General features: G+C 36.9%; 1 protein-coding gene across 1 annotated transcript in view; it reads left to right on the forward strand.

Annotated features, from left to right (window-relative positions):
• The window catches only part of CAND1 (cullin associated and neddylation dissociated 1), a 28,089-nt gene extending 13,245 nt beyond the window's left edge, over positions 1–14,844 (forward strand). Inside the window, exons 3-15 of the mRNA XM_040552766.1 lie at positions 2,846–3,000; positions 4,498–4,621; positions 5,069–5,325; positions 5,406–5,511; positions 5,998–6,143; positions 7,227–7,519; positions 8,215–8,356; positions 8,980–10,473; positions 11,213–11,308; positions 12,536–12,705; positions 12,805–12,969; positions 13,181–13,288; positions 14,298–14,844. Coding sequence (XP_040408700.1) covers positions 2,846–3,000; positions 4,498–4,621; positions 5,069–5,325; positions 5,406–5,511; positions 5,998–6,143; positions 7,227–7,519; positions 8,215–8,356; positions 8,980–10,473; positions 11,213–11,308; positions 12,536–12,705; positions 12,805–12,969; positions 13,181–13,288; positions 14,298–14,522 — 3,481 coding nt within the window. The 3' untranslated portion in view covers positions 14,523–14,844. The remainder of the gene's footprint in view (positions 1–2,845; positions 3,001–4,497; positions 4,622–5,068; positions 5,326–5,405; positions 5,512–5,997; positions 6,144–7,226; positions 7,520–8,214; positions 8,357–8,979; positions 10,474–11,212; positions 11,309–12,535; positions 12,706–12,804; positions 12,970–13,180; positions 13,289–14,297) is intronic.
• Positions 14,845–26,078: the final 11,234 nt, after the last annotated feature.

Here is a 26,078-nt window from a genome sequence, read left to right on the forward strand (position 1 = left end):
TTCATAGACTTGTTTCCATATGGTTCAGTTTTGTATCTCTGGTTTGTAGAGTGGTTGTCTGCGTACATTGTGTACAGTGTTGATGGGCAGATTTAAAAAAAAAAGATTTGGATCCTCCCTTGTGAACAGCAGAAACATCCATGGCTTCTGGCTCTGTTGGTTGCAGCAGGAGGCTGCTGTGGCTCTTGAAGCTACTTGCTCACTCTGGCATCTCAGCAGAAGACTGCACAGGCCTGACGGAACCCTTCCACAGGCTTGCTTGGATCGTGTACTGCGAGTTGGGCACCAACTTACACAAAAACAGCATCACAACAGAGTTTAAGCTTCTGAAAAATGCTTCCGAAATAATAACCTTGCCCAACTCTTTCCACTTCTTGAAATTATAGCCAGGTTAGGTGAGCCCTTCATATCAAAAGTCATCACACTCATCAAAGTTCACACTGAGGGTGCATGCAGAATCTCTTGAAAACCTTCTGTGCTTTCTTATTGTGGCTGAAGTTGAATTTGATGGTGATGCAAGTTGAAGCATGTGTTAGAGGTGGAAAAGCATTGAGATGCTGCTGTGAATCAGGCTGTAGGATTTTCTTGATGGGACATTGGGAACAGCTGTAAAACATAACCAAGGGAAGTTCTGTGCTCAAGACCGAGTGCTAACCATTATCCCTTTAATTGACCTGGAAGAAAAAATAGAGAGTAGTTTTCTCAAGGTGTGTCTGTGTTTCTGTGAATTCTGCTGGTGAGCTACACTCCTAGTTCATGGTTCCCATGTTTTCTGTAGATGGTCCTCACTACTGCTGTCTCCTATTTTGCCTCAATCCGTTGCTTGTTCTCCTGTGTGACCTGCACACAGCTCCTTGGTCTACAGCCCTTGCTTTTGTCAGGGTCAGTCCAAACCCAAAGCCTGCAGAAGTGTCAGGGTCAGTCCAAACCCAAAGCCTGCAGAAATGTACCAACTCGAGCTTCCTGTTGCATCTCACCTCTGGTGTTGATGTTGCGTTAGTAAGCGTGCTTTGATTGGGTGCGATGTGATAGATGTCACCGCAGAGGGAGAATAGCTGGCAAGATCAGTGTGCAGAAGTATGTAGAACAATGGAGCTGTGTCTTTCAGAGATGTTACTGTTTGTGCAGGTTAACTCCTGTTTTTTGATGGAACACGCAGCTTACAGCACTCATTTTCCAGAATTTGACATGTTTGTTGTTCATGTAGCATGTTTGGGGGAGTGGAATTAAATTAAAAGAATGGGTCAAGTCTTTCAAAACTGATTTTCCATTTCTGAGGTGGTTTGAAGGCAGGTGTTCTAGAAATGTAGGGAGTAACTAGGTAAGCGAATACGGAGTGAAAAGGGGGAGAGGGAAAAAGAGTAAATTCTTACTCTTATGAAGCCTTTTCACAGGTGAATGGAGTTGTAAAGTAACTTATTTTTACAAGGTAATATTGCTTGTTTTGCTGATAAAACTTTGGTGATTGTGGCCAAGTGCTTACACTATCAGTTTTGCATTAGAGAAAAAATAATTGTATTGCGGTTCTTGATGTTAGTTTTAATTAATTTATGGGATCTGCTTTGTACTGAAATCATGTCTATTTTCATAACTACTTTTATTGCATAGTGGCTAATAGATTTAATCAGATCAGGTATTGTCTAGTAATTAAACACAGTAAGAAAATGCGTTAACACAGCAAGAATGTGGGAATACTTTCAATACCAGTACAAAACAAAGAAAAGCAGATGGATGGCAGCATCCAAGGCCATAGTGAGACAGATGATGGTAGTGGTTTCAAGCTTACATTGCAAGCTAAGTGTAGAGGGCGAAAGTTGAGCTGTGATTTTTGTCACGTTATTACATGTAATCTGTGAAATTTTCTAGATCTCCTCTCTGCAACAGGACAGCATTGGGTTTGTAGCTAAGACAAGGTATATGTATGTTCCTACAAAGCTCAATAAAACCGAAGTCCTGCTCCTGTGTCTTTCCTGGAGTGTGAAGAAGGATGTGGAAGACTTGCTTGCTAGTGCTGGAAGAAAATAGAGAACAAATAAGGCGCTGTTGTTTTTTTGTGCAACGTCCTTTTTGGAACAGGGTGTTAACAATGGACAGACACTAAATGTTGGTGATTGAGCTAGGAAGGTGGCAAAGGATGCTGTATTTCTTAGCAATGAACTAGACTTCACCAGAGATCTGCAGCTTCAGTGTTTTGAACAAATGGGAGCATTCGACTAGGGATATAAAATTGTCATGATTCTCAAACAGAATAACTAACCCCCCCAAATTTGGTGATGTTTTCTATCTTTCCTCCAAGTGCAGTGTGTAGAGGGGTGCTTGGAGTCTGTAAACGAAGACCATGTCGTTGATTTGTAATTCACCGTTTGCATTCAGTTAAGGCACTCCAAGACAGAATGGGTCTGTCAGACTGAACCCAAGTGTTGTCTAGAATAAAGTTGCAGTAATTGAGAAGTTTGCTTGTCCAACCTGAGTGGATGGACACTGGTGGTCAAACGCATAAACTGGTGTCTCTGGCTAGGTAACTTAGTTATAAATCTTGGCATTAAGTATGATGAAGTTAAGAGGGACTCAGACTTTCAGACTGTGAAGCAGAACAGTTACGCAGAAACTGTTCCCACCAGTGGATTAAAAAAACAGATGCACTAAACCAGTAGTTTGTTACTAGGTTTAAGGTGAGTTTATCAGCCTAACCAGTTGAAGGTTTTCAGATTTAAAAATTCTGCTTTATATTGCTACCAAAACCAATCTAAAAGTTTGTGACTTCAAATAAAATAGTAAAATAAAATGAAGGATTGAGGGTTTTATTTAAGGTTACAAGCCTAATACCTTTCTTCTGTTTATACAGCCTTGGCCCTTTGGTGAGTAAAGTAAAGGAGTATCAAGTGGAGACCATTGTAGATACACTCTGTACAAACATGCTTTCAGATAAAGAACAGTTACGTGACATTTCAAGCATTGGCCTTAAAACTGTGATTGGAGAACTCCCCCCAGCTTCCAGCGGTAAGGAGTTTGCTATTCAAGATATTCTTCAGTTTCTTCTGTGACTGTACTTACAGATTTTGCTGGTTTAAAAAACTTTTTTTTACTGAAGAATTGTATGGATGTGGAAAATTAACTTGTAGTATATGATCATTGGTATAACAAATTGAGTGTAAAAGTTTATATCTTAATAATTGTGTGGTGGAACGTTTCTAGGCTGTAGTCATAGCTAAATCTCACCTTGTTTTTCAGTTGATAGTACACTTGTTTAAAATTGATCATAACTCATTTTTCTTCAGTGATCTGATTTCTTGTCTCAGTTTAGGTAAGTGTTTTGGAATGTGCCTAATGTTTCTAACAATTGCCTGCTAAATTAATGCAGTGCTTACCTGCAGTTTTAAATGAATGCAGTCTTTACTCCAAAACTGATGTTAATGATGAACAGCTCATCATTATGGTGTTACATTTTTATTCAAGTGGTTTTCAGGTATTGTAGGTTATGAGAGGAATGAGAATAGAAAAGCGATTAAAAAGGTTTTGGACGTGCAGTTTTTAGAGGCTGAGGTTTCTTAAAAAAACAAAAACACCAAACCCTCTGATTTTGACATCCTCTGTTGAAAGTCCACAAGTAAATGATAAGTTTATCAGGTAGCGGTGTGATGCAAAAACTTATAAATAAAAGCTTCAAGTGATTTATTTATTTATTATTCTTTTGTATGCACACACAAAACAAAAGCAGATTTTCAGCTGGAGGTAAGACTCAAAGACAGCAAAATCTTTCTGTCTAAAAACCCAAACAAACTATATTTAATATAGATTGGAATGGTATTAATTACACATCTACATTCCAAAAATAGGATTTAAAAAACCCACAAAACTTAATCCAAATGAAGATGAGTGTTAGCCATTGGGAAACATGAACTGCTTCACAAAATTACACTAAACAATGCTGGAGAGTTGTATGTGTTGGGGGGAGAAAGCTATGCAGATACAGTGAAGGAATTTTAACTTGAATTTTAAAATACTTTGGGTATATATTTTGTCCTTTTTTCAAGTGTTTCAGCAGTATTTCAAGTAGATTTAAATAGCTTTGTATGCAAAATCATTTTACAATCCTGTTTCATTTTACAGCTGTTCTTTAGAGGTGGCTTTATCTACTTCTGTGCTTCCCCTTACCTTTTAGTTACTCCTTTATTTCTACCTGTATTCCTTTTATTTATTGCTCTAGACTTGTCTTGGTCTTCACTTGCTTGCCCTGCCAAAAGCAGTGTCCTTTCTGTTGTGTTCACCTTCTGAATCTAAAGCTATCTTACTCAGTATGTTTCTGTGTAGTCTTCCATTTCTAATGCAGAGCATAATACTTTACATCAGCGAAGCAACTGGCTGTTCAAGCTTGTTTTGTTGGGTGTGAAAGCTTCTTCATGTTACGTTCAGCTTCTCATAGTGACAAAGGATCTCTGGTGTTTAAAACCTGTATTTTCTCATTACGAAAATGCTGAGCTTTTGTTGTACTTTCAGGTTCTGCATTAGCGGCTAATGTTTGCAAAAAGATCACAGGGCGTCTCACTAGTGCTATAGCCAAGCAGGAAGATGTGTCTGTTCAACTGGAGGCACTGGATATCATGGCTGATATGCTGAGCAGGTAAACATCCTTTTTCCAAAATGCTGGTGAATGCTGATAAATACCTTTTAAAGCTTGAAATTTTTAATCTTTCAAATATTAAATATAATTCATTTAGTTGAAGTTAAGTGGAAAAATATGTCAAGATATTAAGTACAGATGAAACCTCATTTAAAGAAAAAAAGTGAATGTATTGATAAGTTGTATTGACAAGATGAAGATAAGTTGGTTGATAGACTGATTATTGTTTCATCTTCTGAGAACTGTAGCTTTAAGATAATTTTCAATGCTTATTTGCTTTGAAGGTATATGTTAAACTCCTTTGTTGTGTTTAAGCTTTTGGAACTTTAAAAAACTTAATTGTAATCTCTGTGATGTTTTGAAAATATTTAAAATAATTCTGGTAGAGTATATGAACAAAGTTACCTAGATTCAATTGGTTTGAGTTTGTGTTTTGTCTGTTTTAAGGCAAGGAGGACTGCTTGTTAACTTCCATCCTTCAATTCTGACCTGTCTGCTCCCCCAGCTGACTAGCCCCAGACTTGCTGTGAGGAAAAGAACCATCATTGCTCTTGGTCACCTGGTTATGAGTTGTGGCAATATGGTTTTTGTTGACCTCATTGAACATCTGTTGACAGAGCTGTCTAAAAATGATTCCATGTCAACAACTAGGACCTATATACAATGTATTGCTGCTATCAGTAGGCAAGCAGGTCATAGAATAGGTAAGAAAAATACCTAAATTATCTGTAACTAAAAAGTTCTTTAGATGAGAATAATGACTTTGCTAATATTCTTCTATCAGGTGAATATCTTGAGAAAATAATTCCTTTGGTTGTAAAGTTTTGTAATGTAGATGACGATGAACTACGAGAGTATTGCATTCAAGCCTTTGAATCCTTTGTTAGGAGGTAAGTAATTCTCAGGTGCCTGTGTCACATGCCTATGTGTTGTGTACTTTTTGGTTGTAAGTGTCAACTGGTAGTCTCCTTGGTACAAAATATTTTTGCAAGCTTTGAGCTGGAATTGTTCCTATAACTGTCTTAAAAACTTAAATGTTAAGCAGTACGTTATGTCTGCACTTCATAAACTGTACTGTGCCGGACATACTACTGATTCATACAGGAGGGGGGAAGTATTCTAATATTTCTTGTCCACTGCTGATGAGGGAGAAAAACAAAAACTTGATATCCAAAGGCATATCTTGGTCTTCCGCAATCTTCCAGTCTAGTAGTTTGGGTCCTTTCTGAAGTACAGATTCAGATGGATGCATTTGATGACACTTGCCTTGGCTATAACGTCTTCAGAGTACAAGATGTGATAATTTCATCTTCTAGGTAGAAATGTTTTAATTCTTGTAGGTAATTTAACTTTACTTTTATTTTTGTACTATGCAGATGTCCTAAAGAAGTTTATCCTCATGTATCTACTATTATAAACATTTGTCTTAAATACCTTACCTATGATCCAAATTACAATTATGACGATGAAGACGAAGATGAAAATGCTATGGATGCTGATGGTGGTGATGATGATGATCAAGGTATGTTTGTTTTTTGGTGAGGGGGAGAGAAAGAGCTTGTGAACTTGCAGTGGTCTGAGAAAATGGGTGGTATTGCTAATAAGTACAAGTATTTGAATGGCTTGTATACTTGTGAATTCAGTTTTTAAGATGTGCTTAAAAACAGCACATGAACTCATTTAAAAATAAATGTACAATAAAAGTACTGGATGTTACTGCTGGAGATAAATACTTCCCGTGGTGAATGTAAAGTACAAGATAAATACTTTAAAATACTTGAAAGATGGAAAAATGAGATGGTAAAAGCTAGCAGCGTCTAAGATGATCGAACTGAAGTAAGAAATGTGTCAGTTAATGAATTGAAAACACATATTTGTCATGGGAAAGACTTCTCAATACTTCCAATATATAAAATATCATTACTTAATGCATACAATCTAATACATTGAAAATTGAAAGATACTCAGTGTTTTTCTGTTAGGATAAATTATTTTGACTAAAAAGTAGAAGGTATTTATTGTTAATATTGTGGCTAAATTCTTTGCTGTATGTAAGGTTTATGAACACTTGGATACAAATAATCTGAACCCAGAGCATAACATTATTATTACTTTAAGATTGAATGAGCTGTATAGTTCTTGCCTTAGTGTTTAAAAAGTCAATTTGTCTTGCTTATTGTATGTTTTCTGTGGTCATTTTGGGTATGATTTGGTTTGATGTATTCCTAGAAAGAACTGAATAGAATAATTTGTTGAATCTTGGTCAGTTAGTAGCTGTTGCATTGTTGATTATGTCATGAAAAAAAGAATAACATGATTTAAATCAGTAGTCAGGCTGTAAATGTGATGGGAACCACCTTGTCCAGTTTCCAGCTTAGATAAATACATGTGTAAGACTAGTGTGAGAAAATTGGTAGAGAAAATAATTAGTCTTAAGATTTAGGCAGTTCAGAAGCCTTTTATGTATGGTTTGTAACATACTTCTCCACCTGTTACTTTGGAGTGCCTTACACAAAGAACCAAAGTGTGTTTTTATTAATTGTTTAAAATAAAGCTTGATGCTGTGATTGTCTAGATTTGAACATATGCATATTTTTTTTCCAAGGGAGCGATGACGAATATAGTGACGATGATGACATGAGCTGGAAAGTGAGGCGTGCAGCTGCTAAATGTCTGGATGCTGTTGTTAGCACACGACACGAAATGCTTCCAGAATTCTACAAAACTGTATCTCCTGCTTTAATAGCCAGATTCAAAGAGCGTGAAGAGAATGTTAAAGCAGATGTCTTTCATGCATATCTTTCTCTTTTAAAACAAACTCGACCTGTGCAAAGTTGGCTTTGTGATCCTGATGCAATGGAGCAGGGAGAGACACCTTTGACAATGCTTCAGAGTCAGGTTGTTCATCAAATTTTTGTTATCTTTTTAAAGACACGTTGAAGTTGTCCTGTTCATATGGATAGCTCCTGAAATATGCTGTGCTATACTTCTGTCATTTGTAGATTACAAATTATTACTGTAGTACTAACAGAGAGAGTAAGCCAGGGAACTGGCCCAGAACAGTACAGCAGTCTTAGAAACTAAAATTATCAGCTCAGGCAAATGTGTTTAGCTGACTTGTTCTTTACTCTCACCTGTAAAAGTTGTATGACCTATGTAGTTTTGCCACCTTACCAAAGCAAAGCAGTTATTTTGTGCATTCTAGAACGTAGGCAAAAGGTCTACTGATCAAGATAAAATTTGATTTGCTACAACATGTTTTATTTGCAGAATAAAAAGGGTAGTGTTGTCAAATGACATTTTCCTTTTTCTAAGTTAATTATTTGACTAAATTTTCAATTGTTGCTCTATATAGTTTTGTTAGTGCAAATCTAGTTTTCATGTTTCATCTCGCCTTTTAAAGTTAAATTGCTCTTTTTATGGTTACCAATTCTTTTTGAATCTTCATTTCCTACTGTTCATACGACAACTCTGATTCTGTGGAGAAACCAGAAATAGAGAAAGATGTGTCCTAGCCTTCTATATCCCCCAGTGATCAAAGGTGAAAGAAGTGTCAGCTACTGAATCAATTAACAGATGTGTGATGGTTACAGGTTCCCAACATTGTTAAAGCCTTGCACAAACAAATGAAGGAGAAAAGTGTGAAGACCCGTCAGTGTTGCTTCAACATGCTGACTGAGCTAGTAAATGTATTACCTGGAGCCCTAACACAACATGTTCCTGTACTTGTACCAGGTATGAAAAATATACTATTAACCTAAAGATTTACTGGCAACTTGGTTATGAAGTTTCTAAATACAAAAATCTTCACCGTGTTTTTTACGAAAGCTTTGAAGTGTTGCTTCTATTTGAAGAAATTGGCAACATAATCAGCTACTGTGTGAAACCATATAAATATTTTAGTGACACATATCCATTAATCTTGAAAACAAGCGTTGGCTGTAAGTTTGACATTTTTTCTTCTATATTTTGATGAAAAGTTGATTTGCCTCTAGTTGCAAGATCAAACGCTGCCCTCTTATATCAAAAATACTGCCCATATTTTAGCTTTTGGAGCCTAAAATGCTGAATTTGGAAGTAAAAAGGAAAAGTAAATTTTGAAAACTTAAGGGTACAGGTTACCTTTATAATTAAGAAAAGACATCACAAACCATCAAATGGCCCAGGTCCTCTGTGTAGAGGAAGTTTGAAAAGTAATTGTTTGAATAAAGTGGTGAAAGGGGCTTAGAAGCATTCAATAAATGTTTTCCTGCACCCAACCTGACACAGTTACAGCTACCTCCTTTCATAAATTTTGAAGTGTTCTAACAGAATATAAATATCCTAACCTAAAAGTACATTTTTCTTTTTTCTTCCAGGAATAATTTTTTCACTGAATGACAAATCAAGTTCTTCTAATCTGAAGATAGATGCTTTGTCCTGTTTGTATGTGATCCTCTGCAATCATTCTCCCCAAGTCTTTCATCCGCACGTTCAAGCACTGGTACCTCCAGTTGTAGCTTGTGTTGGAGACCCATTTTACAAGATAACATCAGAGGCACTTCTGGTTACCCAACAGCTTGTGAAGGTCATTCGTCCTTTAGACCAGCCTTCTTCCTTTGATGCTACTCCTTACATCAAAGATCTCTTTACTTGTACAATCAAGAGATTAAAGGCTGCTGACATTGATCAGGAAGTGAAAGAAAGGGCAATATCTTGCATGGGTCAAATCATTTGTAGCCTTGGTGACAGCTTGGGTACAGACCTGCCTAGTACACTTCAGATCTTCCTAGAGAGACTGAAGAATGAGATCACTCGGTTAACTACCGTGAAGGCCATGACACTGATTGCTGGTTCTCCTTTGAAGATAGATTTAAGACCAATCCTTGGGGAAGGAGTTCCTATTCTTGCTTCTTTTTTGAGAAAGAACCAACGAGCTTTGAAACTGGGTACTCTTTCTGCTCTAGATATCTTAATTAAGAATTACAGTGACAGCTTGACAGCTGCCATGATTGACGCTGTCCTGGACGAGCTTCCACCTCTTATTAGTGAAAGTGATATGCATGTGTCGCAGATGGCCATCAGTTTTCTGACAACACTGGCTAAAGTATATCCTTCCTCCTTGTCAAAGATTAGTGGGTCCATTCTCAACGAACTTATTGGGCTGGTGAGATCGCCTCTACTCCAGGGTGGAGCACTTAGTGCCATGCTAGAATTTTTCCAAGCTTTAGTTGTTACTGGTACAAATAATTTAGGCTATATGGATTTACTGCGCATGTTAACGGGTCCAGTGTACTCTCAGAGCACAGCACTTACTCACAAGCAGTCTTACTATTCCATTGCCAAATGTGTGGCTGCCCTTACTCGAGCCTGCCCTAAGGAAGGACCAGCTGTTGTAGGTCAGTTCATTCAAGATGTCAAGAACTCAAGGTCCACGGATTCCATTCGGCTTTTGGCTTTGCTTTCTCTTGGGGAAGTTGGGCATCACATTGACTTAAGTGGACAAATTGAGCTGAAGTCTGTAATATTAGAAGCATTCTCTTCTCCTAGCGAAGAAGTCAAATCAGCAGCATCTTACGCATTAGGCAGTATTAGTGTTGGCAATCTTCCTGAGTATCTGCCATTTGTCTTACAAGAAATAACCAGCCAACCTAAGAGGCAATACCTTCTTCTTCATTCCTTGAAAGAAATAATTAGCTCTGCATCAGTGATTGGTCTCAAGCCATATGTTGAGAACATCTGGGCCTTACTTCTGAAGCACTGCGAATGTGCAGAAGAGGGTACAAGGAATGTTGTTGCTGAATGCTTGGGCAAGCTTACTTTAATAGACCCAGAGACTCTGCTTCCACGACTCAAGGGATACTTGGCATCAGGTGAGTAGTAATAACTCATGTATATGTTGTAGCAAATGGCCTTATTCTATCTATTAATAAATTGTTTTGTTCTTGCAAATGATTTGCTTAAGTTCTGTGATACTCCTGTTTTGCTCTCCCTCCCTGCTTCTGCATCAGGAGCAACATGGAGCTTAGATCCATCTTGCTGTAGGATATTAGTCATACATAACACGCTTTTTTTAATCTTTCCTTTGGTATGAGTATGGTATTTTAATTATGTTACATTCAACAAAGCTATAAACTTAAGTGGAAGAGCATGGGCAACAAAGGGACCAGCACTGCTTGATGGACTAATTGTAATGCATTGACATTTATAAGTAAACTACAGTATTCCTAATTTCAGATGAGAATTCTGAAATTTTAAGTATCAGGAGGAATCATTGTGTATAATCCATGAATCAGTTTCATATCAAGAACTGTATTGATGTGCTTTCTTCACGTGCTTCTACTTCATAAAGGAAGGTTGTTTGTAGGCTTGTGTGAGATGAATTAAAAAGTCTCCTAATATGCTCATTATTTGAGTTTTCTGTGACAGAAAATGTTTATTACAAATATTATGTTATCGCCCCCTCATTAAAATGCAACACCAGTGCATCTGTGGAGGTAACATTGCGCTGCAAGTAATAAGTAATGTTTATTTTTCAGCTTTCTTAAGAGAATTAAAAGCTTTAATTGTGCTGTTTTAACGTTACATGCTCGTGATTTTATTTCATATTAGGATCTTCATATGCTCGAAGTTCAGTGGTTACTGCTGTTAAGTTCACTATTTCTGATCATCCACAACCCATAGACCCGCTCCTGAAGAACTGCATAGGTAAGTTCTTTGCTTTTAGTGACAACCTCTAAGTTTTCAAGTGATTAAATTGCATTTAAAATGTTCTTTGTGCTTTCAGAAAAAAATACTGTGTAGGTAGCAGAAATAGCTGCTAATGTTAGCTGTTGCAACAGTTATGAAGTGCTTCCTTAATAAACAGTTATTTCTATTAATTCTAGCTTGTTTGAATTCTGAGTAGTAAAAGGTGTGTGATAAAAGTGGTATGTATTGAAGCTGTAATGGGCAAAGAATGCAGAGAGCTAGGGTATGTAGGATGGTGCCTAAAAGCTGATTTCCTTTCCCATGCTCTTGCCAAATTATATCAGTTTGATGTAGTAAGGTACTGTCTTTAACCAGAAGGGTAGTTTTGGAAATATTTGACATTGTCACTTAAAATATGTATATATGTGAATGCTGGGCGACTTGTAAATTTAGATCCTCATGATTCTGTAATGCTTTGTGGTCTGAAAGTTATTGGAAGCATGTGTAGTTTTTATAGGGATTGGAGCTTTGCAATGCTCATTTGTATGATAGCGTTGTAGATTTGTTTAATATGCTATGGTGAATGTTAGTTTTATAGTGGATATGATTACACTGTAAAATCTGTACAAAGCTGTGTATACTACTAAATGTAATGGGGAGGGAAGGATTCATCTTTAAAAACAGTTTTGTAGAGAGCAAGTTTTTTTACTTCTGGTGAGGTGGTGTCAGCTGTTACGTGTTACTTTCATCACTAAGCTTAAGTACTTTTAAATAATATATAAAGTTGTTTGATTATACTTGTGGGTTTCTCCTCCTGCTGTCCCCCTCCCACTGAAGTTGCCTTGCCCCTTTGGTTTCTGGGAATATTTACTAAGTATTGAATACTCATACAGTCAAAAACTATTCATATGTAGTACTGCAAAAATCTTGTTTAGTTTTGTTTAAAAATCATTTTTAGTTTTCTTACCCATCTTTTTTGTGGTTATGGAATTCACTTGTTTACAGCCTGCTGTTTTTCTCCTTTTTAAAGTTTCATCTCTTTTAAACATGGGGATGAAAATATGATATAATCTTGCAGGCATTTATTTTACCAGGGCAGTGCTATAGAATGCTAAAATTTCTAATCTGAAAATGCACTGAGGGTGGGGTGGGCTGAGAGACATGTTGTTACATTTATATATACTAAGTAGGTTTATTTTCTGGTAGCTTAGGAATTTTTTGATTTATTTCTGTACATGATTGCAGGTGATTTTCTGAAAACATTGGAAGACCCGGATCTCAATGTCAGGAGAGTAGCCCTAGTGACATTTAACTCAGCTGCACACAATAAACCGTCATTAATAAGGGACCTCTTAGATACTGTGCTTCCTCATCTTTACAATGAAACGAAAGTCAGAAAGGAACTAATCAGAGAGGTATGTTAACTAAGAAAAACAGGGCTAAATTAACATAAGTAGACGCTTAGTTTTTCTAAATAAATTCCTTTTTAACTTTAATTTTGAATTTGCCAACAGGTGGAAATGGGACCATTTAAGCATACAGTTGATGATGGGTTGGACATAAGGAAAGCTGCTTTTGAGTGCATGTATACTCTTTTGGATAGCTGTTTGGATAGACTAGATATATTTGAATTCCTGAACCATGTTGAAGATGGCTTGAAGGACCACTATGATATTAAGGTTAGCTGTCTTTTGTGTGTGTGTGTACACAGTGAGTCAGTCAAAATATTTTAAATAGTGAATAGACTGAAATGGTCAAAATACTACTTCATACGCTTAAATATTTCAATATTTAATAAAGTGTTGCTGTTAAAGGTTACACAGCATTTTAGGAATTTCTTTCCACATGCTGATCATAACTGATTTTTGGATTGTTTTTCTCTCAAACTAGATGCTAACCTTCTTAATGTTGGTGAGACTGTCTACCCTTTGTCCAAGTGCAGTGCTGCAGAGATTGGATAGGCTTGTTGAACCTTTGCGTGCTACATGTACAACTAAGGTATTGTTTTAAATTTAAACTTCTGCTTGTTAATTACGTAGTATGGTCTTACAGAAGTATAAACAAATTTGTGTATGAAGAACAATTCTGAGAATCTAGGTGTATTGCTGCAGCATTTCCTGAATTGCTGTTCATAATTTGCAACAGGTAAAATAATACAAATAATGTGAGCCCTTATGTGTATTACCTTTCCTTAAATTACAAATTGAAGCGTAAACTTGTTAAGCTTCTTTTTAAAAATCCTCTATTTCTTTGGCATTCCTTTTATGCCTTAAAAATCTAGCTGCCACATGGACAACTTGTCTCATTTCATTATAAATTGTGAAAGTATTGAGGGTACTGAGGGTTTTTCTGACTTCTGACGATTGTTATTGCAGACAAAAAAAATCAGGTGATGAAGTATGGAGGCTGTGTAAAGTGGTGCTGTCATTTATGTTACAAGATTCTTGGTTCTTGGCACAGTTGGTCTCTTTCTATACCTGTCGTTGTCTCGATCCAGCTACATACTCTGATAGTGATTTAATGCTTGATTTACCTTTCTTCAATACTGTAATCAGTTATTTTTTCAGTCAAGAAATCTGACTGTTTTTAACAGTAGTTTGTTTTTATCACTGAAATCAAACAAGACTAATCAATATTTAATAAAGGTTAACTCTTTTTGAAAATTTCTGTTCTCTGGAGGCTGGAAGTGTTGTGTTAATACGATTTCAATGTTGTCTACTGACCTTAGTAGCTGGAGGTTGGCTGCTAGAATTGTTTTAATTTGGTGATTGACTTGGTAACTCGCGGCTTTTTTTTCCGCTTACTTTCAACGTTCAAGTTTCAGTCTGTTTTTAAACTGCTGGTAAAAAGTCTGCTAAAAAGTACACGTTTTAAGACCTTTAAAACTATTGTGAAAGTTGTCCAAAGCTATGGAAGGAAGTAGATCTTCATAAGCTGTCTGTGTTAAGGTGGGTGTAGAGGGAAAGTTGAGCTAAATCTTCAAACAGTTTCTTTTTTTTTTCTATAGGTCAAGGCAAATTCAGTGAAACAGGAGTTTGAAAAGCAAGATGAACTGAAACGATCAGCTATGAGGGCAGTAGCAGCGCTTCTAACCATTCCAGAAGCAGAGAAGAGTCCATTAATGAGTGAATTTCAGTCACAGATAAGCTCTAACCCTGAGCTGGCAGCCATCTTTGAAAGTATCCAAAAAGATTCATCATCCACTAACTTGGAATCAATGGACACTAGTTAGATGTTTGCCCAAAATGGGGACCATTATGTTGAACCATAAGATGCACTGAATTGACAGGTTATGAGTAAGAAACAAAAAAGTATCTAATCTACACATTGTTCCACTTTATTTACCTTTATGGAGACAGTTGGCTTTTCCCATTGTTGCTTTTCTAGCATTTATTCCAGAAATGTATTTCCATAATCCAGAGTTTAACCACTCTTGTTTTAGTGGATTTGGCCACATTTGGGAATTAAAAGTTGACGCATGGTGTATGGAAATAGGTTCCAACATCCATTTGCCCTGTAACATTTAGGATTAAAACGTTAAAATTTTGTGACCATGATTTTTTTCTTTTATTCACTCTTTCTACTTGTAAACAACAACAAAAAAGGTGTGTGTGGGGGGGAAGGTGGGAATCAAGCATCCAGGTGCACCATGTTTTTGTATAACTTTTTATTAGTTTTTTCGTTTTGTTTCAGCTTCATAAATTGGTTTGGCTGGCAGATAAATTCTGTGTAAGATTTATTATATTAAAGAGAGGGCTTGGGCACAGTTCAAAAAAAAGCAGACATAAATGTCATTTTTAAAGGTGTGGGGATTAAAAAACAAATATCCCTCTTGTGCACACTAATTTTGCATGAGCAAGTTTACAAATATATATTGTCTGTAAAACAGCATGTGCAGTTTATTCGTAATACAAGTTAAAATAAGTGCTACTGTATCAGTGCAGTTTTCAGGTATCTTAACATACAGAACATTCATACAGGAAGGGAGGAATGAAGGTTAGTTGTTTTAACCTGGGTTTTTGAAATGCCGATAGCATGACCCTGCAGATTATACTCGCAGCAAATATGACAGCTTCTGCAGTTTTCATGGTTTTTCAAACTCAAAGGCTGGATCCCCTGGAACTGAGGTGGACAAACAGGAAGATCGGAGGGAAATAGGATGAGCTGGAGGTAAAATGAGCAGAGAAGAACAATAGCTGCTCAATGGCTGCTGAACTCTGGATTCAACTCTGCCTTTGTTATAAAAGTGTGAAAGGAGGCTTCTTCGGTGCCTTCTACCTTCTGTTCTTTGTGCAACAGTTTTTGTTAAGGCACTAATGTATGGCGTTACCTCGGCAAGTATTGCCAGAACATCATTCTGTGCCTATCAGAAGGTATTCTGGCATGTGGAATCAGCAGTAGATCACAGTGCTTCAACTGTCGTTGGTATTCTGGTAAGAGAGGGAACAGGGAATGGTCGTAAGACTCGAGAGAGAAATGTTAGAAAACAAGCTAAAAGGGGAAAAATCTGCTGTGAATATGCTGAGATACTTTGAAAGGGGACCAGAATGTGATAGCTGGCAGTACCTCCATAAACTGGGTTTTGGAATTTAATACCAAAAGATGGGGAAACACTGCCTGAAATTGGGACTTGTCATTATTTGGTTAATGCAGTTGGCTAGTGTTGTCTCTTTCATATCTGAACTTGATTTTCCTCTGGTTAGTTGACATTTTTGGAAACATGCCTGTTACATGGCTATGTGGCAGAAGCTGCTACTGAACTAAACAAACATACATTTTTATGACTTCAGAGAGAGTTTCCTGTGAGCATTGGGGTTCAGGGGCAAATTTTTCACACACTTAAATATTGGGGAAAGCAGGGGAGATATTGGTGCATTTTACTTTAATTAAAGGACATGAAAGAAGAAATCTATGAACTCATTCAGTAGTAACAATTTTAATGCTGTAGAAATTTTGAAATTGTAGCTTTCTCTGTCTCCGAAGTCGTCGTACTAATGTAACAATTGTCTTCTAGAAGTAGAAATAAATGAAATTAATTGTACCAACATATCTAAATGTCATGAAAAAGTATGGGATGACTCTAGAGAGAAACCATATGGTAGAAAAGCACTGTGAATTAGGTGCATTTTCCCCTGCTGTATAACTCATCTACTTCAATTACAGCAATATTCAGGCCTTCTAATTAAGAATCTGTTGTGCTAATTAGTTGTCAAATTAATCTTATTTCCTTTGTGTTAAGTTTTCAGAGTGCATTAAGATGTTTTCTAGACCTAAAGCTAAGTGTGAGGATGGTATGATAAACATGAAATGTGAGGCTAAAACATGTAAAAGGAGTAGGTGGCAATGGTAAGTAAACAGGATACTTAAATTCATGGTTGAGAGATGCGTGTGCTTAGTGCTGCTGTAATGCCTATGTTGTGGATCCAAATAATACTCACTTTGTTTACAGTACAGTACAGAGGAGCAAGCTTAAGGACAGAATAGAAGGTTGAGACGTATTACATGGTGAATGCTTTCTTACAGGAAAGTAATTTTTACTCGACCACTTATGAAGCAGGTGGGAACATAAGAATTAACATTAAATTCACAGAAGAATTAAGTTGATTTAAGTTTTCTGTAAATTATGGAAATTCCAAGATAGGATTCTCACCGGATAGCTGTGGATATTTCGGCAAGGCAGGAAGACAGCCTTATTAAGGTTTTAACTGCATCGTGATTACTGAAATTACTCGCTGGTTTTATAAAATCTGATTAGGTTAGGTGTTCAGATTCCATTGACATTCACTGGACCACTTTAAGTGTTTGTTTTTAGGGGAGCAGAGCTTTTTCTCCACCGCTTTGTCAAGTATGTTTGAGTAAATCTGATGTATTTATGCTTTCAGTGCAACTAGATTCAGGTAGTTCTGCTAAGGATGATGTCAGGAATACCTCTAGCTGTTTATTAGGCAATAAATGTCTGAAATAGAAGTACAAAGTGATGCTAAGAGCAGCCTTTCAGAATTCTAGTTTTGTTTTAAAGATACCTTGTATGGTTAGAACTTTGGTATTTTTCATGACTTTGCACAGACGCAATCAAGAGAATTTAATAACCTCACACATAATATAGAAATGGTTGGCCTTTGTTGCCATTAACTATTTTTGTATCTCAAAAGTAATTAAAGTTTTTACTAGAAAAAGTTGTTCAGCATGCTCTGATTTTTCTATGAAAAATCTCGCCATCCTGAAGGAGGTATTTTCTTTAAAAAAAACAAAAAACACGATTCGCATATATACATAATTTAGGTATATATTTTGCTGCACTTTAGTCTAAATTGATTTTAACTTTCCTTCCAAATGTTACATCTAATATAGCAGTTGACAGAGCTGAACTGCTTTCAGGTTGTATTTACGTGAACGAAATGAAACGAGTTCTGATACAACTCCTGTTTGGATGAGGTTCATTCATATGCATGTAAGCAGCACTGCTTCTCTCAGAGGAAGGATGGATCGTTCTAACATCAACCCAAGCTAGAAATGTGATTTAAAAGTTCATATTTGTGTCCATTGTATTTGGCTTAATGTAACTCAGTAATAACACAAGGAATAAGTTCGTAAGTTCACCCTGTTCTTTCTTGCAAAGATGAAACAGGTAAGCCTGCAGCTCCTGGGTTTTATTTCCCTCTTACCCTAAACTGCAGATAAAAAGTACTTCTTTCTTGTTACCATTTTTTATATTAATTCTGGGGAAATGAAAGCTACTGGTCACTTTATTACTTTCTTTTTGTCCTTGTTTACTCCTTGATGTGAGACGGGAAGCCTTGCTTGCTGCCCTATTGAACATGAGTGGGCAGGCTTTGTGACTGCAAGGATTGCCCCGGTGCTCTGGAAGTGCTCTTCAGTATAGAGTTAGAGCAACAATGTTCTTTTATGCTAAAACTGAGCTTATTCATCAGTATCAATTTTTAATTTTTCATTGAATCTTGAGTTTGGGAAGGGGAAGGAGAAGGAAATCAGGTTTCTTGACCATAATGAAGTGAATTAATCTTTGCAACTAGTGTTGAAGTGGGCAAGTTTTCTGCAAGAGGTGGGCATCAGGCAATTTGGTCTCAGTAGGGAGTTAGACTTCTTTAAATTCTTGCATGAGGCTTTAATGTTTCCACATAATCTTTGCTGAGGATAAAATTGCCTTCCACAAAGGTCATCCGTCCCCCAGAACAAACAAAGGGATTTCTGTAGTCTGAGTTTTGTGTTTTAGAGCCTAACCCTGAACTGGAGAAGATGTAAGAGTGTTTCTCTGAGAACCACACAGACACTGGCTGGAAGACAGATGTCAGCTGAAATGCAACACTGAGAAAAACAAACAAAAATCATCTGAAAGTGCAAATATTTTCATTAAAAAAAAAATGCTTCTGCCTTTTATCCTGTTTTTGAAGATTGGAAATACAGAAGAAAAAAAGAAGTAATTAGCAAGCTGTGAACTTCTGTGATCCTAGAACTTCGGGGTTTAATTTCTCTTCTGTGCTGCTTCCTTTAAAAAAATAAAAGTCCAACCAGTTTTCCACAGGTTTTCTACAGAAGTATATATTCAAAAGCCTTTTTAGTAGGTTTAAGTTCTTTAATTGTATTTTCAATATTCTATTTTATTCTGAAGAAATTCTTTCCCTTCATCTGTGGATTTCTCCCACCTGATAATTTGGAGGCAGTTCAGTGCTGCTGCTGTAGGCTTTAGGACATAAACTGTGTCACTTGGTTCAGGGCTGTGAAGATATTCCTGTAGTAGAGTAAGTTTGCAATTCACTTTCTCATTTTTTTTTTAATTAAAAAAAAAAAACATTCACATGTTTGCTTTCCTTACAACCTCCAGCCTTTCTTCTCTTCAGCTGAGAAAATACTGGACTCTTAATCATCTGATTACTGTTATTTTGGTGCTACCCTTCTGGGGCTTCCCAATATTTTAATCTCAGGTCCTATAGAAGACTTTTTTTTTTTTCCGTGAAGTCTTCTCAGATCATTTGCTGTAATGCTCAGGTTTATCTCCCATACCTATAACACTTCCATTGTCCATGAAAGCTGTTCTTTCAGAAATTTCATGTAATATCCATTTTATAGAAGGATTTCTCTGAGAGACGCTGTGCTTAAGTGCAATTGAAGCCAATTTTTGAGGAAGTTTGTAATTCTAGCACTTCACTGAAAAACGAGTATACTTAAAATTCACTGTGATATGTGAAAGAATATATGTTTTCAAGTTATCCTATTTAAAAACAAAGTGAAGGACAAAAATGAAACAACGTTCCATGTGCAGCACAGCTAAAGGGAATGTGGTTTCAGGTAGAATTTTCTCCTGTCCCTTAAATTTCTGAGTGCTTGCACTGCACAAAGAATCATATGTGCTACAGCTCTAGGTCAGAAGAAGGATTTTTGTGTTGCAACAGCTAAGTTCTTCCTGCTGGGGCAATGCATGGCAAGTACTACTCTTCATTCTTTTCCCTATGCAGCTACTGATTTTTCACACAGGTACCTAATTTTGGAGCAATGGCCACCTTTGACAGAAGGGTAGAAATTAACTAATGTTTAAGAAGAAAACAAAAAATTGGATTTCCCGTGATCCTGATTCTTCAAAGTCAAACTCAGCAGTCAACCAACTTAAGCGAAATTTTCTAAATGCAAAGATGATCAAGGGAGTCTATATTAGGAGGAAGATGCTAAATTAAAGCAACAAGATTACAGAGTCCTGTTTTTAACTAATGCTGCAAACTGAAAACACACATCTCTGATTTGAGATCTTGACTTGTTTACAGAACTCACCTCATCATCAGAATTAGAATTGTGGAACTGAGGTTATAGATGGATAAGAGAGTTGATTTTACTACCTTGCCAAAGCAAGCTGAATAGAATAGAGTAGCTCAGTTGGAAAGGACCTTCAAAGATTTTTCCAATCCAACTGCCTGACTGCTTCAGGGCTAGCCAAAAGTTAAAGCACATTACTGAGGGCATTGTCCAGATGCCCCTCGAACACTGGTGGGCATGGGGCATCAACCACCCCAATAGGAAGCCTGTTCCAGGGTTTGACTTCCCCCATGGCAAAGAGATTTTTCCTCATGCCCAGTCTAAACCTTCCCCGGCACAGCTCTGTGCAGTTCCCCTGTGTCCTGTCATCAGTTCTCAGGGAGAAGAGACCAGCGCTTCGCTCTCCACTTCCCTTCAGGAAGTTGCAGAGAGCCACGAGGTTGCCACCTTTTCTTCAAACTAGGCAAACCAAGTGTCTCTAGCCTCTACTCATGGGTCAAGCAAAGTAGAGCCAAAGTAAAACACCAAACTGCTGCTTTCTCACTTGGTACCAACTTTGGAACCTGAGGTGCAATTCAATGCCCATTAAAATATTAGAATATTTTTATCTCTCAAGTGGCTGATGTGAAAGTTTAAGTACTGTTCTTTTTATTTATTTATTTAGGAGCATATACGTGGAGAAACAGAGACCTTACTTGGAGGTCGTTTTCTAAGAACTTGACAATTTCTCAGGTCTGCTCTTCTCTTTCACTCCCAACTTTTTAAAATAAGAGGAAAGCCACAATTCTGTAATTCCATAGTGCTGTTGTATTTGATTTTTGTAGGGCTGGCCTTTTTTTTTTTTTTGGCCTTGTTAGTCTTCCCAAGAAAAAAAAAGTCAAGAACAGAAATGCAGTTGAATGGCTTTCAGCCTTGTGCATTCAATCATTCTATGTTAAATTTTACACAAAATTCAAGAGATGTTATTTATATACATAGAAAATGATGCTTTCTCAAAGAATGGTTTGAATTAATGTATTCAGATTTGAAACAGTTTGATATCATCAAGGGCTATTTTAGGGACAAAGAATTTTCTGAAACTGTAAAATTTCTGGTTTTCCATGAATGATTTCTTTCAGGTCTGTTAAGCGGCTGAACCATGACCAAAGGAGTGCAAGGGCCGGCTGTCACATACAAATGGGAATCTGTGTTACATTGCTGTTTAGCAAATGGTTAATATTTATTGATCTGATTTTTTTCTTACCAGTCTTATTGCTCTGAGACTTTTCATAGCTTAACTATCAGAAGCAGGTGTTCTGATGTATCTGAGTTGCCTTTGATTAAGGGAGAAGGAGTTTGCAGATTTGGTGTGCTGAAGCAGTTGGGTTTATTTTTTCCCATGCATCTTTGATCACGTTGAAGAAAAGGAAAGATGAGGTCCATTGGTGGCTTTAGGCATTCCTATAGGAGTTCAAGAAAACTCTGCAGAATGTAACAATTTGGTATTTTTTTTTCCTGTTATTTGGTGCACAATAGAGGGAAAAAATGCTTGATAAGGCTCGTTGAATAGATTTAAAGCAAAATATGCTGCTGAAAGATGGGAACAACATCATGCAGAAAAAATCGGGTCATGCCATCTCGATCATTTGATTCACATTGCAACAGGTAGATAGATGTAAGGGAGCTTTGTGTTACCTGAGATAGTGGATTTATGCTAATTTGCAGGTCTATGCAGTTTGCTGTAAGAAAGCACTACTCTTGATATTTTTTAATTATGTTTTTACTAATTGCACAATTACATTTTTAAGGGAATGTTCATTTTAAGAAGTTGCTTGCTTCATTGATTTTTCTGGAAAATTCACCTCAGATAATAAGATTAAGTGATTCCTCTGACAGGATGGAATAACTGAAACTGTCAGTTGATAATACTTTCAACTGTTGCAATAAATTAAATTTATTTTCCACAAAGGAAAGTTTTAAAATGCTGCTGTGTAAAGCAAGTAAAAAACCACCGCCACAAAAAAAAAAAAAAAAAAAAAAAAAACTAAATGCACACCTAAGGCCTTAGTGTGAAACCCAGAATAAACTAAAATGTTCTGCAGAAATTTAGTCTTATACCTACTATCTTCTGCTTTTGGAAATGGTGAAGAGGGAGGACGTTTACTCTGTGTCCCTCTCCTTAATTTTAATTTTAATGTGATCTGGTGGATAAATGTGAATGCTTATGCTCTAAAAAATTATATATTTCTTTTCAGACTTTAGCATCCTGTTTAAATGTTGGAGACAACTTTTCTCTTCTTAGAAAGTGACCTGCTACTGTTGTAGACTAAAGCTAATATTTGAACACATGAAGGAGCAAACTGTCTGGGTAGTGCTTTGAAAGGGCAAAGAATGTAATACAAGATTTAAGTATTTATTTACAAAGTTGGTCTTAAATGTCACAACATTTTTTTTTGTGCCGCTGCAGTGTTTGTTTACAAGAGAAATGTTCAAACAAATGCACTTCAGGACTGTAAACCGATGACATCTTTTATTGCGAATGTTTCTTTGCTTTATGTCACTACAGAACAGTCTTGCTTGCCTTGGTTAAATCTTGCATACTTTTCTGCAGTTTTATCCACAGTTCAGCCTATAGCAATGAGAACAGAATTCATTTCTGACAAAGCTGATGTTACAGAAACAGAGGAGCCGTAGGAAATGTCTGAGGACTGCATACAGAATAATATGTTTGACTACAAAGATGTCATAGTTAATGCACTCCATTTTGCAGACCAGTTATTTCTTTGACAAAGTAGTGGAAATAGGTTTATTAAAAGCGCAGTATCTGAGAAGAGCATCAGAAGCAGCTTTGGATAAATCCATTCTTACAGCTGGTTGATGGTGTGGCTGAAGAAGTCTTCTCTGTGAAGTCTGCCTTCATTGCTCATTGGCTATCAATGCCCTTTGTTAAAGAAAACTCCAAATGTTTCTGCCTGGCTGTATTGCTGAATACGCTATCACATTGGTAAATATAGCACAGTGCTGAAGGTTACTTGTGTTCAAAAGCAGGATGCTGCATTGTGTACAAGATATTACTGTAGGTCTCATATTACCAATTTGACAGTTTTATGAATAAAATGTTAGCGATTGTAGAAACTACCATTTCTCCAGAGAGAGACCAGATGCCCCAAGACTATTATCTTACATTGATTACATCATAAAAAAAACTGTAATTTTGTCTCTTTTTCAGGAAGAGCTTTAAATATCGAGCCCTGAAACCTTTTAATGAAAGAAAAGTTCTTTTAGATAACTATAGTTTTTAATCCTGTAGCTATATTTTTTCATGTTTCTCTGGTAATTTTAAAATTGTAATAAGTATACTGGGTACAATCCCACTCAATGGGGTAATTCACAAATAATGTTAATGCACTTGGAACAGCTAGAGTTTCTTCATTATAACTTCAGTGTTGACCTCACGTAATGAGTACATTCTTTATGCCCCCTAACAAAGCTTTCAGAATGCACTGTGAATATAGTGAAGTACCTATAGTGAGTATTAAGATGATACATAGCTGTAGGATTAAAATACATGCTTGTTAATAAGTCTTCATTCAGGTATTTTCTGTTCTTTCAAGTGGCTCTCCAACACACTAGTATGTGTGTATCTATCTGAGAATAGGTAAGCTTTCCTGCTTTTTCAGTCTTTCAACATTTTGATTTTTTGAGATACAGTTCTACCTAGATGCAAGTTTTGTACGTGTGGGAATTGTTTTAGTTATCTGAAGAAATGACAAATCTTGAATATTTTTCCAATGCTAAATGTTAAATAAAATCATCTAGTAATATTAAAAATATATATATACACCGATGAGCATTTTAATATGAAAATGCCTGTGTTGCTATGAATTTATCAGTCTTTTTGTAAAGAAATCAAGAGGAAATCTAAAACATAATTTGTCTGGTATTTCAATTTCATCATAATATTAGTACTTTGGACCCTCTGGCTTGAACCAGAAACCCCTTAATTTATTTTGGATCAACAAATGGCGAAATGTGTTAGCGAGTCTGTGCCCTCCCGGTGTTGATTCTCTAATGGTCAATCTGCCATTGTCTCTTAACAATGGAGCATAAGTATTTCCTCTCAAAGGGCTAAGGTGTAGCTAAGATTAACCTCTCCATTCTATGTTTATTGTAGCAGTTTGCAGTATGGCTGCTAAGAAAAAAAAAAAAAAAAGGTTGATAATACAGTTTATTGCTTGTCCAGCTACTTCATCTTGTTGCGCTGTCATGGCAGGACGAAGTGTGTTGGCTGGCTCTATGGACACGGGTGAAAATTAGCTGAATTTCAGGAGCAACTCCAACTGCTTATTTTCTTCCAGGAGATGGCGCCGTAACCTCATTAACAAGTGCCAAACAAACCGGGGAGAAAGTACAGCAAAATTTCTTCACAAATAAGAAATTGCAGGAATTTGACGAATGGGTATGAAACGGATCAAGTCATTTTATTTTCTTGCCAAAGTATTGGAGCTCTCTGTTACAAATGGCTCCCTTTGAAGACCCTTTAAAAACTTTTACAAGTCATTTCCAAGCTTCACTTGTGTACCATAAAGTTTGGGCAGGTCTATGCAGGTAGGTGAAGGGCCTGGTGATGCCCGTCCAGCAGCAAGGTGCTGGGCGGTGGCACGGCCTGGTCCTGGTGGCCTTGGCACTGCTGCAAGGCGTGGAGGGGACCGCTGTGTCCCACCAGCTGCGTTCCCTGCCCAATAAAGCAGATTTCATGACAATCATGACAAAATGCCATATTTACTTTCACCTTGCTCATGATTACCCTTCTCCCATGCTTTCAGTACGCAGCTGTAATGGGGATGGTGGCTCTTAACATGAGAGGCCTGGCAAAACTAGGTGTCGGTTTCTGGGGAGCAGACTGGTATGTCAGTAGGGTTTGCCTTTTTCAGAATTATATTCATATCTTTCCTAAAAGTGCTAAAATTTGGTGGTAATACACTGGTTTGCTTTTCATGTCTGGAGTTATTTTTGTTGTTGGTTTTTGTTTGCTTGTTTTTTAAGAGGGTGAAGGAGGGGAAGCAGGTAAGATGCCTTTTCAGTTTGTTTCCATTGCAAGTTAACATGACTACCAATAATTATTTTAACGGTCTAGCCAACAAAATCTCATCATGCATTGTTTTACAATTTGGTCACCAAATAAATAGAAACCCCCAAAACCTCCCAACCCTAATATTTGGTTATGCCATAGAACTGGGGCTTCCCTTCTGGAATGGCATTGATCCGAAGGAGTACTACGTAGCAAAATGTATACACAATTCTAAGGAACCACAACCTGCAACGTAACTATACAAACAGCTGGGGAAGACAATTGCCTAGCAGTTGTCACTCAACAACATGTGTAAGCTAACAGCAGCTTCAGGAGCTCACAAGTCTGTTGAGATTGTTTTGGTAGGGCTGAGGAAAGGCAAGGCATGCTGAAACATATGTATTTAGTTAGAAACTGAAAGGAAAAGCAGTATTTGCTACTACAATTATAAATACAGTCTTAGATTGTCCTCTTGCCTGGATTTGCTAGTGCTCAGTTTGTTTAAGCTGCTATTAGAACTTGGTATTTTTGCTGGAACCTGGTTTCAGTTACAAGTTTTACCTTACAGAAACAAGCTGGACTTAAGGCTCCAAAATGGCAATGAATTTGGATGGAGGTAATTGTTCGTACCAAAGTATGAACAGCTTGTCAAGGATGACTCCAATGGTGCTGAATAAAATGCCAGCTGAAATTTTGTTGAAACCATACTGGTTAACAACAACTCAGTTTCACAACAATATCTTCTCATTCATAGAGTAACTCTCTCAATATTGTCCCTTTGTTAGAAGATGAAAAAGGCAAAGGGCACCAGTGCTGCTCCCTGACGCACCTCAACTGGAAAGGACCAACTGGAATGTTCTGAGGAATTTAAAAAAAGGAAAAGATATATGTATATAGGTAGATAGATACAGATATAGATATGCAGTAGTTAACAGGTCTGCGCTTAGCACAGCCCAGTCCTGTATTTGTGTT

Source organism: Cygnus olor, chromosome 1 (assembly GCF_009769625.2).
Source record: "Cygnus olor isolate bCygOlo1 chromosome 1, bCygOlo1.pri.v2, whole genome shotgun sequence".
In the NCBI taxonomy this organism is placed as follows: domain Eukaryota; kingdom Metazoa; phylum Chordata; class Aves; order Anseriformes; family Anatidae; genus Cygnus; species Cygnus olor.